The sequence below is a fragment of the Coturnix japonica genome, chromosome 3, assembly GCF_054131305.1.
Source record: "Coturnix japonica strain WE chromosome 3, WE-NBRP24, whole genome shotgun sequence".
Lineage (NCBI taxonomy): Eukaryota > Metazoa > Chordata > Aves > Galliformes > Phasianidae > Coturnix > Coturnix japonica.
In genome coordinates this window covers 60,699,281-60,716,046 of record NC_140665.1, presented here as the reverse complement: position 1 = coordinate 60,716,046, position 16,766 = coordinate 60,699,281, and the positions used below count along the sequence as shown (strand labels likewise).

Below are 16,766 nucleotides of genomic sequence, written 5' to 3'. Positions count from 1 at the left end.
AAGAAAGATGCGTATTAAATAAATCTTAGTGTTGCCCTGAGGATATCACAATCCATCCAGTAGAACAGAGCAACTGATGATATTCTACAGAGTTTTTAAACACAGACTAAATTCAAAGCTTATAGAATTCTGTGAAATAATTTAGTTCCAAGGTCTCATTGTTCTGATAACTGTAATTGGTGGAGTTTGTATTTAGGCACATATTTAATTACCTTTCTGATCTGAAATACAGGTCTGGATAAGCATTGTTATTTTGAAGACTAATGCGAATGTAAATATTCTAGAATGTGGAGAGACTCTTCAAATAATATTCAAGTTGAGCATGAATTCTTGATTTCATTTGAAGTTGAATTAGATATTTCAATGCTACTATTTTTCACTCTCATTTCAGGGTGGTTTCACTCGGAAATATTCTCTGAGTTCCAAAACTGGAACTCTCCTCCCAGAATTTCCAAGTGCTCAACATCTTTTACTTCAAGGATGCATTTCTAAAGACAAGGTAAAGTATGAGCTACTTCTCCTCTGATTTACAGATCAAAAATTGCCACAATGTTTCTCCATATCTTAGCCTTTGAGGTATTGACATGAAAGAGCCAGAAATGTCCATAATCAAACAGAAGTGACTGATTTATAGAGGGGGCAAACCTTTACTAACACCGATTAACTGGCTCTCTGCTGGAAAGATGGTTGAATTATTTACCTATTAACTGACCTAGTATTTTACAAACTCATGGTATGTAAGATGGGGAGAGCAAAACAAACAAACAGAGTTGTCATCATTCCAAATGCCTTTGGATTTAAGGTAAATTTTGTTCTGATTAGATCAGAACAAATAATTCACAGCAAATAATTAGATGAACTTTACAATCATTCATGAATTATTTGAAAAGACTCTGTGAAAATCAGAGTATACAGGCTTTTTTGGAAGTTAGTATAATTGTATTTCAGAAACAAGTATACCATCTTTCTTAACCAAAGAATCAGTTCAAAGCACTGCTGTAGTATGCTTTATATCATAAACTTAGTTATAAACTAAGTTATCTATCACAGTTCAGGAACACAGCAGTCTCTAATGTGAACAGAAATATAATACAGACATCACAAAGGAAAGCAGCCTTATGCATTAGCATTTGAGATTCCTTGTGGCCCAAGTACAGCAGCACAAACAAAACTGGATTTTACCACTCCAGCAATGAAGTGTAAGATGAAACTCATTTCCTCTTCATTCTTGGACTGGCACCAGTGTAGCTGCTCTGGTACTGGGACCAGATGACAGGAGAGTCCAAGAAGGCTTTAGGGGTGAATCCCTTCTGAAGACAGGCTCCTGGAGTTTTGAAGTGGCTGTGGGAACAGAGATATATTTATGTGTCTCCCTCTCTTCCCCTGTTACTCCTTTATTCCTTTCTTGGTAGTAGGTTTCTTTTGTTTGTTTGTTTGTTTTTGTTTTTGTTTTTTTTAATTTCCTTTCTTTTTTTCCTCCCTATTTTTTCCCACTTTTAGCTTTTTAGCTTATCTGACGAATGATTACTGAGCTCTTTCTAGAAGTCCACACTGTTATCCCTCCACTTGCTATCTCATCACTCAGTCCCTTAAACTAAGATGCATACAAAATGGACACACGGATTTTTACATCTCTAACAGAGGACAAAAGAGAAGTGTCCTTCCCAAGTCTTTTAAGCAGAGGAAATGTGTAATTGATCCTTAGATTATCTGTTGAAGAGAGCACATGCATGAAATTTGACTGGAGTTTGGTGGAGTGAAAAAAGCTGTAGTAAAACTTTCCATGTTTTTGTGCAGTAAGAGTGATTTTACTAACATCCATATTTCTTTCCTGAAAATACTTTACAAGATTCTTGATTTATAATTTATTACAAATTTTTAAATTTACTGTAATTTTTTACAGACTCTTGTAATAACTCAGTGGATTTCTTAAAATAAGGGAACATCCACTTAGATAAATTAGCCTGATGAGATGAAAGGGAGTTTTGCTTTTTAAAGTTCAGTTCCTGTAAGGCAGTGATTAAACTTTGACCAAATGACTGGCAGCTGTTTTCTCATTTGTCCAACGAGATGATGTTTCAGAACACTCATAGACGCCTATAGTAGCCTAATGATTAACTTGCACTACTCTTTAGGATTAATCTTAGCTTTCAGAAAGATGAATTTACCATCTGACTGGCTAATCTATCTATTGCCTTACTTTGATATTCACATTTTCACATTTTGTAAGGATTCAGATACTACATTTCTAGCAGCAACATTGAAATTTGAAGGTGTTGATAAAAAATAGAGATTTGTGATATTGTTTCTGAAGACCCTACTTGTAAATATGCAATGCAATATAATTTGTATTTTATGGTTAAATTCCTGCTACACAAAGCAGAAACATAGATATCAATTGCAATACAGGAGAGAGATAAGAAACTCTGTTTAATTATTCTTTCTTCCAAAATAGGTAGATACTCTTATAATGATGTACAAAACACACTGTCAGTGTGTCCTTGACAATGCAATTAATGGGAACTTTGAAGAGGTAAGATTGTTTGAACGCACATTCTTGGTATATATACATAGGGAGCTAAGAAAACATTATTTATGTCCGTAATTCTGGTTCTTACTCCTTTAGATTCAACATTTCTTATTACATTTTTGGCAAGGAATGCCTGACCATCTTCTTCCCCTGCTTGAAAATCCCATCATTGTTGACATCTTCTGTGTTTGTGACTCAATTCTGTATAAGGTAGGTTAGACATTTAGTTGCATGGATTATCTCAGCCACCTTATAGCTTATATCCATGTAAAAATAGTGTCAGAGTTATAGCAGCAGGATGTCATGCCTGTTTTCTGCATCTGTCTGTGTGAATCAGCAAGTAGAACTCCATGACTAAAAGAAGCCACTAATGGTGAAATCTTTGCCTGCATTTTTGTGTTTAGCTAGAAGAATGCTTGTATGTTTCACTGATGAGGCTGAATAAGCTGAAAATTGAAGTCATGTTTTTACATAAAATACTATTGCAATTTCTACCAGCAAAGACAGTCTTCAACATATTAACAAGGTGATTCCACATGTGGATCTGCTACACAAAGGCTATGTGAGGCCATAGTTTCATGGTACAGGGCAGGAATTATATTGGATTAAGATGTACCCACTTTTATTGCCTTTTAGGATTCATTTCCATTCCCATACTTATAGATGTATCAGCAAAGCTTTAGTTGGTTGCATTCTGAGCTGATTCAGTTTTTTTAAAAAAATAGTAGGAAACATCTGTTTTGTAGAATTTTTATGCCATATCAGCTCTTAGATCTTTTTTCCAGCATGATCACACACATAGCTGTGCTAGTGAAACTAAGGAACATTGCAAGGGCACAAGTAAGTAAGACTGGACTGGAGTAAAATAAATTGGCAAAGTAATGCCACCAAAGTTCTTGTGTCTTTAGTTTCAAATATTTTAAGTTCCTGTGAAATAGTATATTGTTCAATTAGGAAAGAATTTTCATCCTCTCTTTAACACATTTTGCAAATATATATCAGTGAGAGGAAAAAACTGATGGCATAACAATGAACACTGTGCAGTCAAGGGAAGATACTTGAGGCTGTTTAGCACTGAGTGCCTTATTATCATGTATCTGTCGTTCTTTAATGCACAATGAGGGAAAACTTCCAAGGGAAGAAAATACGTATTTCTTAGATGCATAACAAGCTATAAAGTAAGAAGGTAATTATCACTGGAGATGGTAATTACTACCCTGGAAATGAGCCATTATACCTAATTTGTTTGCAGAAGATATATTGTACACTATGTTTGTGAGTCTTTTTCTGCTTTAAACCTGCTGGCCCAGCAGATGCAATACTAACTTTGTTGATATTAATATTTAATGTAATGGACAAAGAAATAATAGAGGAGCCCCGAATTAGAAATCTGATAAAGAATTATGCAAAGTTCATGAATTTATCACTGCCCCTCCTCTCTGTCTCTCACCATTTCTTTCTTATTATTAGGTTAAACATTCTTGTCAGCACATCCTAGGAGTTGTTCCACTGTGTTATCAAACCATTTGAATTTTTAGTGGAAAAATATTTTGACAATATAGGTTATCTAACAACTTTGCCTTCTGCAGTAAGCTGCCCCAGAAGGCATGTCAATTGGCAGTTTGTTTTGTTGGGTTTTTCTTTGCCAAATGGTTCCATTATACCACAGTTAGCTATAAGTGATTTGTCATAAACTCTGGAGAACTTCAGTGCAATATGACAGTAGGAAGAGACAGCTAATAGTGCTTGAGGACTTGGGAGACTCTTGAATATCTGCTTTATGTTGGGACTAACAGTGATATCTGAGAAGTCAAAATGATTAGGCACTAATCATTCTACTGACTGCTCTACTGTAAGGCAGGAGTGATAACACTATTATTTTACTAACATGCTGCAAAAAAGCATACATTAGGAATGGGAAATATCTAGGTGTATAAACATCTCACATACACCTATCTAGTAGTGATGGGAGAAAAGATGAAAGCAGTGAGAAATCTGGACAGTAGTTTGGATGTCTTTACTTTGTATAAATTCACTGTCGTTATCATTTTACGATCTAAGTAGACAAGAATGAACAGAATGAAGTGTCCAGTGGAAGTTTGATACCATTTTATGTTACTTTTTTGAAGGTTCTTACAGATGTACTTATCCCTGCAACAATGCAAGAAATGCCAGAAAGGTAGGTATAATAATGATACATTCTAATTGGTAGTCATGTTCCAAGAAAATGGAATATTTCTTGGAATATATTCCAAGTAAGTAGCAGAAATTTTGTAATCTAGAGATTTTTTCTCACAGCCTTTAAGCTCATTTTAATACTACTAGCTGTGAGGACAGCTATAGAAGTAGAACAGCCTTAAAATATTAGACAGTATTTTAATGTTCTGTTTTCTGGCTTGTTGAATATCTTGAAATATGTTTTTTCTAGTCAAAAGCCTTGGAAGAGCAAAAAAGAAAGAAATATACTCTTGCTGTATGAGGAAAAATAATTATCTTCTTTTTTCAGAATATTTTTCGGTTTTGTATTGTATACATGCTTCATCTATGCATTTTTTTTCAACACAACAATTGCAAGAGGATTATCATGAATTACCTCTGAATCTTCTCACTTTTCCTTTCCCTTGAAGACTGTCACATTTGGGGTTTTATGTCTGTCTAAGATCTTGAGTTTCAGACATCTGTAATGGTTCTTGGATTTCTTAAGGTTTATTCTTAAAGCTAATTGTTTTCAACCTATTTCAATTGGCAGATAGCTTGCTTTTTTTTCTCAGAGGAGATACAGATCAATACATAGTCAGTTTTGGCCTTCTGATGATCAGTCATTTCCTGTTTCAGAAATACCTGAAGAGTATTTCACAGATCTGTCTGGGATTCTATGAATTATTTTTGAACAAATGCAATACATTTTGTATCAATATTTCTCTAACATACATTTTTTTATTGTAGTTTACTGGCAGATATAAGAAATTTTGCAAAAAACTGGGAACAGTGGGTTGTTTCCTCTTTGGAAAATCTACCAGAAATCCTGATGGATAAGAAACTGCCAATTGCTCGAAGATTTGTTTCCTCCCTGAAAAGACAGACATCATTCTTACACCTAGCACAGGTAAACAGAGTAAGACTTGTACACAAAGTTCATCTTTCTGGCTAGCAGAAGTTAATTCTTTGTATTTTAAATGTTCAGCCATGGAAGACTTATTCTTTGTAATTTTCAGTGAATAAGAAGGAAGAAACCATAAATAGACCTTATCTAGACATGCTGAAATTCAAAATTTTTTAGTAGAGCGGGGAGAAAAGACCTCGGGTACAGTGAACTACTATCATAGGAACATTTGGCAGTCATATGATAAAGTGGAATATATGGGAACTTTCTTTAGTTCCTTCTTGCCTTGCAAAAGTTCACTGTCTTGTCCACAGTGTCCTTTAGTGAGTTTATCCCTTCTGAATTTTAACTGCAAGGAATATGTGATAGATAGCTGAAGGCTCCAAGGCTGAGTTGTTAGGATGCAGGTATCTGCAATTAGAACACACCCCCACATGGAGGGTTGGCAGATTGCTGACAAGGATAAATTACCTTTTTTGGAGCTTACGTGATAATGATTCAAGCTTTTGGGAGAGCAACTGTCAGTCATAACTATAGATGCACCATATATTCTTCTTGACTTAGACTTCTGTTGTATAAATCTTAAGACAAAAGTAGCATGTGGGTGGTGGTGTGAACATTATATGGACAGGAAGGCCCATTACAAAAATATTAGAAGTCTAATAGAAAGAAAACATTATTCCATCTGACCTGCGATAAACACAGCTAAGAAAAGACAGCTACTGAAGGAGAAGCTTCTCAGCATTTTGTCTTACTCTCTCTTACAGATTGCCCGGCCAGCACTTTTTGATCAGCATGTGGTGAATTCCATGGTTTCAGACATTGAAAAAGTTGATTTGAATAGTATTGGCTCTCAGGCACTCCTTGCAGTCTCAGGGAGCACAGACTCTGATGGAGAGATCTACAGTGAATGTAAGTCCGTGGTGATGTATTTGTAATGTTAAAGTAAATTCACTCTCCATTCTATGCCATACTATGAAGAGACTGGAAGAGAAGAGGGACAAAGACTTTGCGTTCTCTGATCTAGCTCAGCATTAACTTTAGCTTAAGAAAATCAGTTTGTTGCCCCAGCATGTCCTACAAAAATATAAGCTTGAGCTGGGAGATCATCCCAGATAGATGATTTTAAATGGTTGTTGAAAAAATAACAACTTCCATGTCAGTTGCTAAGTGTAATAAAATCTCTTTTGAAGTTCAGTCTTATCATGTTGGGAGTATTAACATGGATTCTTGAAGAATGTCCCCAAAATCACATGTAATTATAGCTTAATTTAATGAATATTCAGGCTAGATTACATTCTTTGTTTTTGTTTTTGGTTGGTTTTTCTTTGTTTTGTTTTGTTTGTTTGTTTTTCCCAAAAAACTGATCTATTAAAAAAAAAAAAAAAAGAAAGAAAACAAAAACATAACTTTCTGTGAAGGACAACAGCTATTTTAATAAAGAAAATTGAGTGAAGTACAAGTGCAGAGGATGATATTTTTTTTCCAGTTACTTTTATATACACTTGCTACTGAAAAAAAAAAAAGTTATTAAGCTATATTTTTTTTAAAAGATAATTCTTGTCATGAGATGCATGTTGACCAGAGTTTGGAGAACTGAAAGAATAATAGCAAGGTCTTGTCTTCTGTGTACTGTTATTTTGATCAGAAAACTTTGCTCTTGTACATAATGAATCACAATCCTATTCAGGCAGTTTCTCAAGAATTGGAAATAGAGAAGTTAACTTGTAAGATGTAAAGAAAACCAAGAAGTCTGTCACATTACAGACAAAGATGTTCTACTAAGCTTAGTAATAGGTAGGTTTTCAAGGATAAGCCTTAAAATGAATGTAAAACAATAGTTATATACTTTTTTTTGCTTTTATTTTCTTGTAAAACTATATTTTATCATTGTAATGCTAAAATAAGTAAGATGTATATGCATTATAGGTGTTTGTCTACTTACTTCACTGAAGAGTTGTTCACTTCTTCACCGCTCTAATTCTTTGCCTTTCCTTTCCATGCTACAATATTGTCATATGACTGGTGAGTGGCTTTTTCTCATGTTCAGAAGAACATGGAATGATATATTCTCCTTTTTCACATGGTAGATGACTCTATTACTGTATTCCAAGAACTGAAGGACCTTCTAAAGAAGAATGCCACTGTGGAGTCATTCATTGAATGGCTGGATACTGTGGTTGAGCAAAGGGTTATCAAGGTACCTTTCAGATATTGTGTCTGACTCAAGATTACTTAATTAGTTCTAATTAATCATGTTGAGTGCTGTTGAATATTTTTACGTTTGTGAAAAAACTAAGCATGTTGAGCCAAGTTTGTTTCTTAGAGAAGCAGATTTTTCTTTCATATTACTGAGATGTTACTGCATATAATATAGGTTAATACAATAGATGTATCCAGAAGTAACTAACTTGTGGAAGGCTTTCTAAAGACCAGAACTGAAGATACCATGTCATTTTTTTTCACAAGGTGCTTAACTTGGTAATTGAGGCTTTTAATGTGGTTATTTTTTTTACCAGTTTTACAAGTTACTTCATAGTCACAAATATTTCATACATGTATATTTACAAATGATCACACTTTCTTGGGAGCATGATTTATCAGAGGGTTGTTAGAGTTCAGGTAATATGGTCAGGTTGCAGTTGGACTTGATGATCTTTAAAGGTCATTTCCATCCTGAGCAATTCTATGAGATTCTACTACAGTTCAGAAAAAGTAACTTGAGTTTTCATCTGTAGCTCAAGGAAGATATATTAACCCAATTTGTGAGTTAATGTAAACCAACAGAAAGAAATGTAGCATGTGATACTGCTTGCTAATAGCTCCGAAGACTTGTCTTTTTATCAGGTCCGATGCTGTCTGGAAATGCTATGATACTTTATCCATCATTTTAGGGACCACCTCAACATGGGTGCAAGATGAGGAGGCAGTGCAGTTAGCTTTGACTTGCAGAAGAGTGCCTCTGCCACTTCACAGAAGCTGACTTGTTATTTTCCCTTTCTTTACTTGTTTTCCCAAATTTCACTGGGTACATTAATATTTTCTCTGAGTTTACAAACATTTAGTATCATCTCTGAGCAGCACTGTGAGATGCTTTGGGTGAGTCAGAGCAGTATAAAATAACCAAGTTCTCGAAAGCACTTGCCTGGGCACAAAACTCATGCTGAAGCTGAGCAATCACAATTTATTTTAGAACAAATTGATTACAGTCTAAAATTGACTCTCCAAATTCAAAACACAATTCTAAATTAAAAAGCCAGGTAAAATCAAAGAACCACTCTCCTGTTCATTGTCTTCTATGTAATATTGTATTATTAAAATTAAAAGGTATGTTTCCCAGCATTGTTCTCCTGTAGTTAGGATTAAGAAATACCAGCGAATCATTATATCATTCTAAATCAACTGAGTAGGAGCTGAGCATTTACAGAACATGTAATCCTTCCATTGTTGTCTTCTGATCATGCTGAAGTATGGTTACTTTCAAACTCAAGCAACACTTCCCATTTACTTGCTATTTCAGAAAGCAACAGTGCATACTTTTACATGAACAAATCAGAGCATGAAAAGCCCCACTGTTATAATAATAGGCACATCATTTTATAAGAGAAGGCCTGGCAGGTATTACACTGGCAGGTATTACACTGAAGTATAGAAACTAATTTCCATTCCCTGTTTGTGTGGAATAACATGGCACCAGAGGATATTTTTTCTTCTTATCCTTTACACATGTACACATACATAACTATTTCCCATCTTCATTATTAGAATATGAGCTTTTTTATATTCCTTCAGGCCACAGCAGCATCCAAGTGGTAAACAGTTTACTTCATTGAATGTGGTCAGATCTCTACTCTGGTTGCACTGAAAAGAGTGAATGCTGCTGTTTGTCGCTTTAGGACAGACTTTATGAAGACAGTTTAAATCAGGCTGCTTGAACTCCTCTGCCACATGAGCCTGAGTCAAGAATTCCTCAGACTTTCAAGCATATTCATTTATCCTTTCTCCTTTTCTCTGTGTAGAAAGCAAGTCAGCATAACTACAGTATTCTGCTACTTCTGTCTTTCAGGCAAGCAAACAAAATGGGAGGTCATTAAAGAAGAGAGCTCAAGACTTTCTTCTCAAATGGAGCTTTTTTGGTGCACGAGTGATGCATAACCTCACTTTGAACAACGCCTCAAGTTTTGGTACCTGGACTTTGTATAAACACTCATATTTTTGTACATATGTGGCAACATTTATCCACCTTATGCTGTTTTCTCAGCAGAGGAGCCTCTCCTAGCCTAAAGATTTTTTTATCAAAGCCACAAATGCTGTGTAATGTGCTTTTCAATCTAACATTTCACAGTAAATGACAAATCATTTATTGGTGATCTGTGTCTCATGTTCATTTTCCAAATAGTTTTTATTTACATTGCTGTTTGATATTGCCTGGCCATTTGCAAACTGGAAACTGTGTTTGCTTTAATCTGACACTTACACTGAATCTTGAAAGAAGACAGAAAATTCTAATTAATTATTTTATAAATGGACAAAAAAACCCCACTATTGTTATTGTGCATAAGGAGTTTGTTTGTTTAGAAGAGCAAAAAGGATTTGACAGGTCAGTTTTGTTTTCAGTTCTGAAATGAGCAAGCATTCAACAGCATTTTGTGGTTTTTAAAAATTAAGTTTCACTTGTCTGTCTTTAGAAATGTTTATGTTTCTGAGGACTTTCGGAAACAGTATTTTATAATATAGAAATTTTTCTAGAGCAAATGAAATTAACTTTAAACACTGTGCATCATTTCTCAGGTTATCTTTGTAGTTGTAGGTACTTCATTATCTAAAATTCAGCAGCTATTTTAAATGTCTACAAGGACAGACACATTTTTAATGTGATACATCCTTGAAATAAGGTCGAAGACTTCATCAGTTATTGTCTGGTTACTTAGCAGAAAGTAAACAGAAATAGAGCAGAGGCATTCTAGCAGACTTCAGCCTTATCTAGCTCCACTGTGTGCTCTCTTCAAGTATAAAGCATGTCTCACTTTCATCAGTATTTTTCTTTGATGTAATTAGTGGTCAAATAGCCTACAGGACAGTAAACAATTGAGCTATGTGGGCCAGCACAAAGAGAGATTAGAGCTAGAAGTTAGGCACTATCCAGTGTTGGTCTTGCCAGGTCATTTAAAGTCCACAATTATTTGTTTGTTTCACCAGCTTCTTGTAGAGTGTTGAGAGATGGTCACAAAGATAACTTGGCTGCTCTCCCTCTTTCTCCTCCTTAAAGGTTCTTTTCATTTGATCCGCATGCTGCTAGATGAGTATATCCTGCTTGCCATGGAGACACAGTTCAACAATGACAAAGAACAAGAACTCCAGAATCTATTGGACAAATACATGAAGAATTTAGGTAGCTAGAGCTCGGTTCTTTTGAATGTATTCCTGCATTTTTAGAAAACTGCTTATTTGTTTAAACAAAAGTAGATGTATGCTCTTTTTTCCTGAAGTTGTAGGTTTAGGTCACATTGTCAAAACCACTTGAAATAATTGTGACCATCAACTCAGCTTTTCATTCTCACCATCAACCATAGCTGATGTTCAGTTAATAAAATTTATGGGAGGTGAATATTACTGTGCAGGATCACTGAAATGATCTTGGGTGTAACTAACACTCATGTCATTGCAACTGGAGGGCCACAAACTGGTGTGAAAAGGATGTTTAGTGTAGAGAGCAGAATTTCCCAATCCAATTTTTCAGCCAAATCCGAAATGCATAGTTACACCCTGAACTAGGAATGTGTTCAATGTTAACAAAATATGAATGTCCCTTCAAGTTTGGAACACAGGTTGGAGGTGTACTTAACAACTGACTGAAATACTACCGTGAAAGAGAAAACAAAAAGAGCTTAAAATAACATCTTTAATATTTTGCTGATACTGGGATTCTTCAGAATTAGGCAGTTGGAAGACACATGCTCAGGGTCTTTCGGTATAAAATGAAGCAACATTAAGAAATGGCATTTGAACCCTAAGACATGGATTAAATTCTTGTCCAAGTTAATCCCCAAAAATGTAGTGAAATTCCATTGGATTCTGCTGAATTTATGTTGATTTACAGTAGCATCTGTGATCAGTATAGAAGTCTTTGGTTATTTTTACTCTATTTAATCTGCACTGTGCTGCAAGAAACTTGCATAGAATTTGTCTGACATTAGATGGCTGCACCTTTTCTCTTCATCCTCAGGAAAAACCTTTGTAGTAGTTGCCTTTTCCTGAGAGGTTTTGGTGAAGTCCCATAGTGTAAAGCCACAATGTCCAGAAAAATAACAAAATTTCCACTGAATTTATCAATAGTATGTGGAAAACTTAAAAAGCTGCTGATGATAAAAAATGCTTTTATTCTAGATGTCAGTATGAAAATAGATATGCTTCATGCATTCTAAAACTCTTATTGTTAAATCTTTAAGATGTGTTATCATGAGCCTCAGTGCAATGTACTTGACTTCATTGCTGACAGGTACTTCAATGGAATAAATCTGATTCATATCCATACTATGATGATTTCAGTAAGGAGCTGATAATAACATTGACATGTATTACATAGATCTGTAGCCTAGGAATGTGATTTAGACAATATCCATTCTGATCTGGGAAGATTAAGGCTAAAGCAATATTTATTTTCAACTGCATACAAGAAATGAAGGCTCCACTGTTTTTTTAAAATAAGCAAACAGAGTTTATGAACAAATCAGACAGCTCATGTGCTATTTATGTATTGGTGTTGAATTTATGTGCAATGAGCACACATAACAGCCACCAAGAGTTTTCTACTTATTATTCCAGATGCAAGCAAAGCCACCTTTACTGCATCACCGAGCTCTTGCTTCCTAGCAAATCGTAACAAAGCTGCTTCTCTGCCCAGTGATGCTTCAGTCAAAAATGAGTGTCTAGCAGAGCAAACCTATGTGTCCTTGTCAGCTAGTCAGCCTAGCAGTGTGACTTCAGGTCTGAATCCCTTTGCCACAGGAGACGGTGAGAATATGCAGCTGACAGGTATGTAGCAGTTCTCTTTGTCTTTCCGTCCTTTGTTTGCTTGTTAGACTTTCAGTTCAAAACATCACATTACTGTAAAATGAACAATGACCGTATGCATAGTAATTTACGGGAAACCTCTGGTAGTAACATTCCACAAGCTCACCATCTGTGCTGATTCATGGAAGGGAGCAATTTTAGAGACCTGCCAGTAATACATCCTCTTGATACAATGATAAAAATATCTCACATGTCATGGCTTGATGAGATTCGCGTGAGGCATAAGCAAACATAACATCCTGAGAATACAAGGCTTTTAAATGCTGGGATTTCACACTGAATGTGCCAGTCTCCAATCTGGCAAATGGCAGTCAAAAACTTTCTAACCCAAAGTCATGTATTAAAGAAGCAACACTGTGTAGGTGGGAGCCAAACCATACACTTTGTAAAGGTTTCAGATGGTAACATGCACTTCACCAGAGAGTTAGTGTCTTAACAAATCTACTGTATTCATTAGAACTGCAGTATGAGCAGTAGTGATGGCTAATGCTTATTTATTGCAGGTCAGATGGAGCTGCCTCAAAGCACTGGCCACCTGATGACTCCACCCATTTCACCAGCCCTGGTCAGCCGAGGAAGTGTTATCAACCAGGGGCCAATGGCTGTGAGACCTCCAAGTGTAGGCCCTGTGTTATCCACACATTCACAGTGCTCTTCCTACTCAGAACCCCTTTATCAAACTTTGTCACAAACTAATCAGAACTACTATGGAAACAATTCCAGTTACCAGGCTATGTTCAGAACTCAGGCCCATTCCACTTCAGGAGTTTACCAGCACAGAGCAGAGCACAGCCGATTCAATGCTTTGAGTGAACAGCAGTTCTCCAGAGACTACTTCAACAGCAGTTGTGCTGTAACTCCATACAGTGCCAGATCACCTTCCAGCTATTGTCCCTCATCCATGACTCAGGATGCACACAATATGCAGTTTCTGAATACAGGAAGCTTCAATTTCTTGAGCAACTCAGCATCCACTTGCCCAGGAGCAACATATCCCCCTAATGCTTCCAACGGTATAATACATCCTTTATTTTTCCCTTTTGTTTCTCTTTCCTTGCTGGAGTGAAATGCTTTCTGTCTGCCTTTTTTTCTATGGAAGATATTTCAGCTCTTTATTATGCCTTCATGTTTTTTACTTCTCTGATGGCATGCGTAGATAGTAGAACAGCTTAACAAGCTACTTCAGGATTTATTTTCCTGTGGGGAATCCTCAGTTGACTTCAAGAGCCTCTGCTACACCTCTACCAGTCTTCCTTTAGCACCATTGTCATGTCTTGCACAAAGCAAGAAAAACTAGGATGACTTTGCCATCTATCAATCTCTTGAGAATTCCCCAAAACATTTACTATGAAACTATTTCCCAGAATTCAAGAGTAAAGCTTTTGCCACAGTCTTCTTCAGAGATGTAGTCAGAAAAAAACACCACTCTCTTCTGGAGGAAAAAATGCAATGGAAATAATATTGCTCATATGTGAGTTTGTATATGACAAGTATGTATCACCATGATTTTTATTTTTTTTTTTCTTTCCTGTGTGTATTTTCCTTGTTTGTCACTTTCAGAAGGGATACTTAACTCCCCTCCACAAGTCCACATGACTGATATGAGTCCACATGGTGACTCTTCTGGCCACTGATTGCAGGGCACTGTTTAGTTCTGAATTTAGAATGTGATACAATGGAGATGCAGTTCTGTACAGAAAGCACGACTGATCTAGGATTTGTTTTGCTCTGATGTTACCTGTCCCCCTTTTGGGTCCATCACTGCATGAGTTATTAAGGTGACTAGGCCATGTGTGTACGTAAATAGCATTATTCTCAAGAAACTCAGCCAATAGCAATTACCTTGTGCTCCAGCTTACCACAGGCTCCTACTCTACTAATTCTCTTCAATAATAATTTCACTCTACTTTCTTTTTTCCAATCTCCTGTCAATAGGATATTATGGAAATAATATCAGTTATCCAGAATCTCACAGACTTGGATCCATGGTGGATCAACATGTTTCTGTAATCAGCAGTGTAAGTAGCATTCGACCATTGCCATCATACAATGATACACATGATCCACTGAATATCTTGGATGACAGCGGAAGAAAACAAACAGGCTCATACTACACAGAGTCCTCACCTTCAATTGTCTGTCGAACTGCTATGTGTAAGTATATCCAAGATGGAGGAGTTAAGAACTTTTTAGCACTTTAACAGGAGCTGGGAGTTAAACCATAGTTCATATGTATAACATCTAAAATGCAATATACAATAAAATAGCTAAGTGTGTGGGATGTGTCCTAAGATGTTTCCTTAGATTTTCAGGACAGTGGGCTGAATAACTTTTTGTTCCTTTTAAGAGAACTGTGATTCATTGTCCACAGGATTGGAAAGGATGGCCTGAATTGCAGAAAATTATGTATTAGGAAGCTCTTTTTAACTACTAAGTGAGCTAATAATGAACTGGGCTCCTCTAAGGGCTCTTCAGGATCCTCACTGTCAAGCAGATCAAATGAAACCTGGCTCAGTAATGTCTAGATGTATACTTCCTGTATTATAGCCTCTTCCCTCCCTGTTCTTCAATAACTGTGTGAGTTAGGCAGATTTCCTACTGACAGTGAATTACAGGTGAAATTACCTAATTACCAAATGTTTGTTTTGATATGTACATTACACTGAAGAAAAACTGTAGAAGTATATGTAAATTCAAAAGAATAAAACAGTTGAAATTTCAGTTCTGCACATGGTGCACCTGGTAGATGAGGGTTTCTATCAGATGAAGTTGTATTGTTTTTGATATTGCTTGTTTGTGGTTTTTTGTTTGGGTTTGTTTGTTTGTTTATTAATTCCAGTAGATAGAAAACTTGCAATTATGTTAACCAATTTTTTTATTTTTTTTTTTCTTCCCCACAGCTTCAAACATGCAAACCACATCTTCTTCGCAGTGTATGTATGGAACACCTAGTCAGTTCACTCCTCAGGAAAATCTGGAGTCCCATGAACCACCAAACAGAGACATGGTATCATCTTTACCACCAATTAACACAGTCTTCATGGGAGCAGCAGCTGGAGGAACCTGAACTGGGAGAGGCGTGTCAATATCTTAAGCTTACTTCAGACATTAAGGCTATATGACAATCCGTTTAGGTTGGCGGACTACAGAAGTATTACATATAGCTGGAAAATGAACCATTTTAGGGATTTTAGCACTCCTTCATGCAGCAGAGCAGAAATATTCACTTTTTTTTTTTCCTACTTGTGAATCACTCAGGATTGTTTTCATTATAACTTTTCAGTCAGAAGTTCAGAGTGAATATAAAGAACTAGTGATTCTTGTCATCAAGACTAACTTGTAAAGAAATGATTACATCTCTTCCTAATTTATTAAAAATGGTATTTTAGTCTTTCACATATCTTTTATATTAAAATGTTTATTTAATGCCTGTGTTGCTCACTATTTATTAGGACAACAGAGTAACTGTTTACTTTTTCTTATTTGACAAGTGTCAAATTGTATCCTACCTCCTATGGAAATGTTTACAAGGTCAGTTTTTAGTGTTTAAAATGAAACTAAGCCAAATTCTTACTTTTTTTTTTTTTTTTTTTTTTTTTTACTAATTTCAAGTGTCTAGTGCCTACCTGTGTAAATGAAAGTTCTCAGGAAATAAATAAAACATACTGTGGGACTATTTTCTTTTGAAGTAAACTGCTTTCTCTTAAAGCCAATAAAACATGCAGATATCATTAGCTAACCAATGTCAGTAGCCTGTTACTGTAAGTGGATAACTGAAACAAATGAAACTATGGCACAAAATGTCATGAGATTTTTTAATATTACTTGTGGTTTGAGCCCCAGGTTTCTACTGGTGGAAATTCACAAAAAGGTGTCCATCTTATTTCATGAGCTCAGAAAAGCTGTGGATGTTCAACTCAAGGGTAGTAAAGATGATCAAATGTGTTGCAACTCTCCAGATCAGCTGTTTTAATAGAAAAACTATTCTATGAGTGCCATGATATTCTGCATACAAAAATGTATTTACATACTTTTCTGAAGAAGCAAGGTGAAGAATAT

At 35.8% G+C, this 16,766-nt stretch overlaps 1 protein-coding gene across 1 annotated transcript in view; it reads left to right on the top strand.

Moving 5' to 3' along the window:
• The window catches only part of RFX6 (regulatory factor X6), a 33,988-nt gene extending 17,542 nt beyond the window's left edge, over positions 1-16,446 (top strand). Inside the window, exons 7-19 of the mRNA XM_015858800.3 lie at positions 392-499; positions 2,456-2,533; positions 2,627-2,740; positions 4,660-4,709; positions 5,477-5,636; positions 6,401-6,545; positions 7,724-7,833; positions 9,700-9,817; positions 10,903-11,025; positions 12,459-12,668; positions 13,211-13,720; positions 14,643-14,861; positions 15,608-16,446. Coding sequence (XP_015714286.2) covers positions 392-499; positions 2,456-2,533; positions 2,627-2,740; positions 4,660-4,709; positions 5,477-5,636; positions 6,401-6,545; positions 7,724-7,833; positions 9,700-9,817; positions 10,903-11,025; positions 12,459-12,668; positions 13,211-13,720; positions 14,643-14,861; positions 15,608-15,774 — 2,112 coding nt within the window. The 3' untranslated portion in view covers positions 15,775-16,446. The remainder of the gene's footprint in view (positions 1-391; positions 500-2,455; positions 2,534-2,626; positions 2,741-4,659; positions 4,710-5,476; positions 5,637-6,400; positions 6,546-7,723; positions 7,834-9,699; positions 9,818-10,902; positions 11,026-12,458; positions 12,669-13,210; positions 13,721-14,642; positions 14,862-15,607) is intronic.
• Positions 16,447-16,766: the final 320 nt, after the last annotated feature.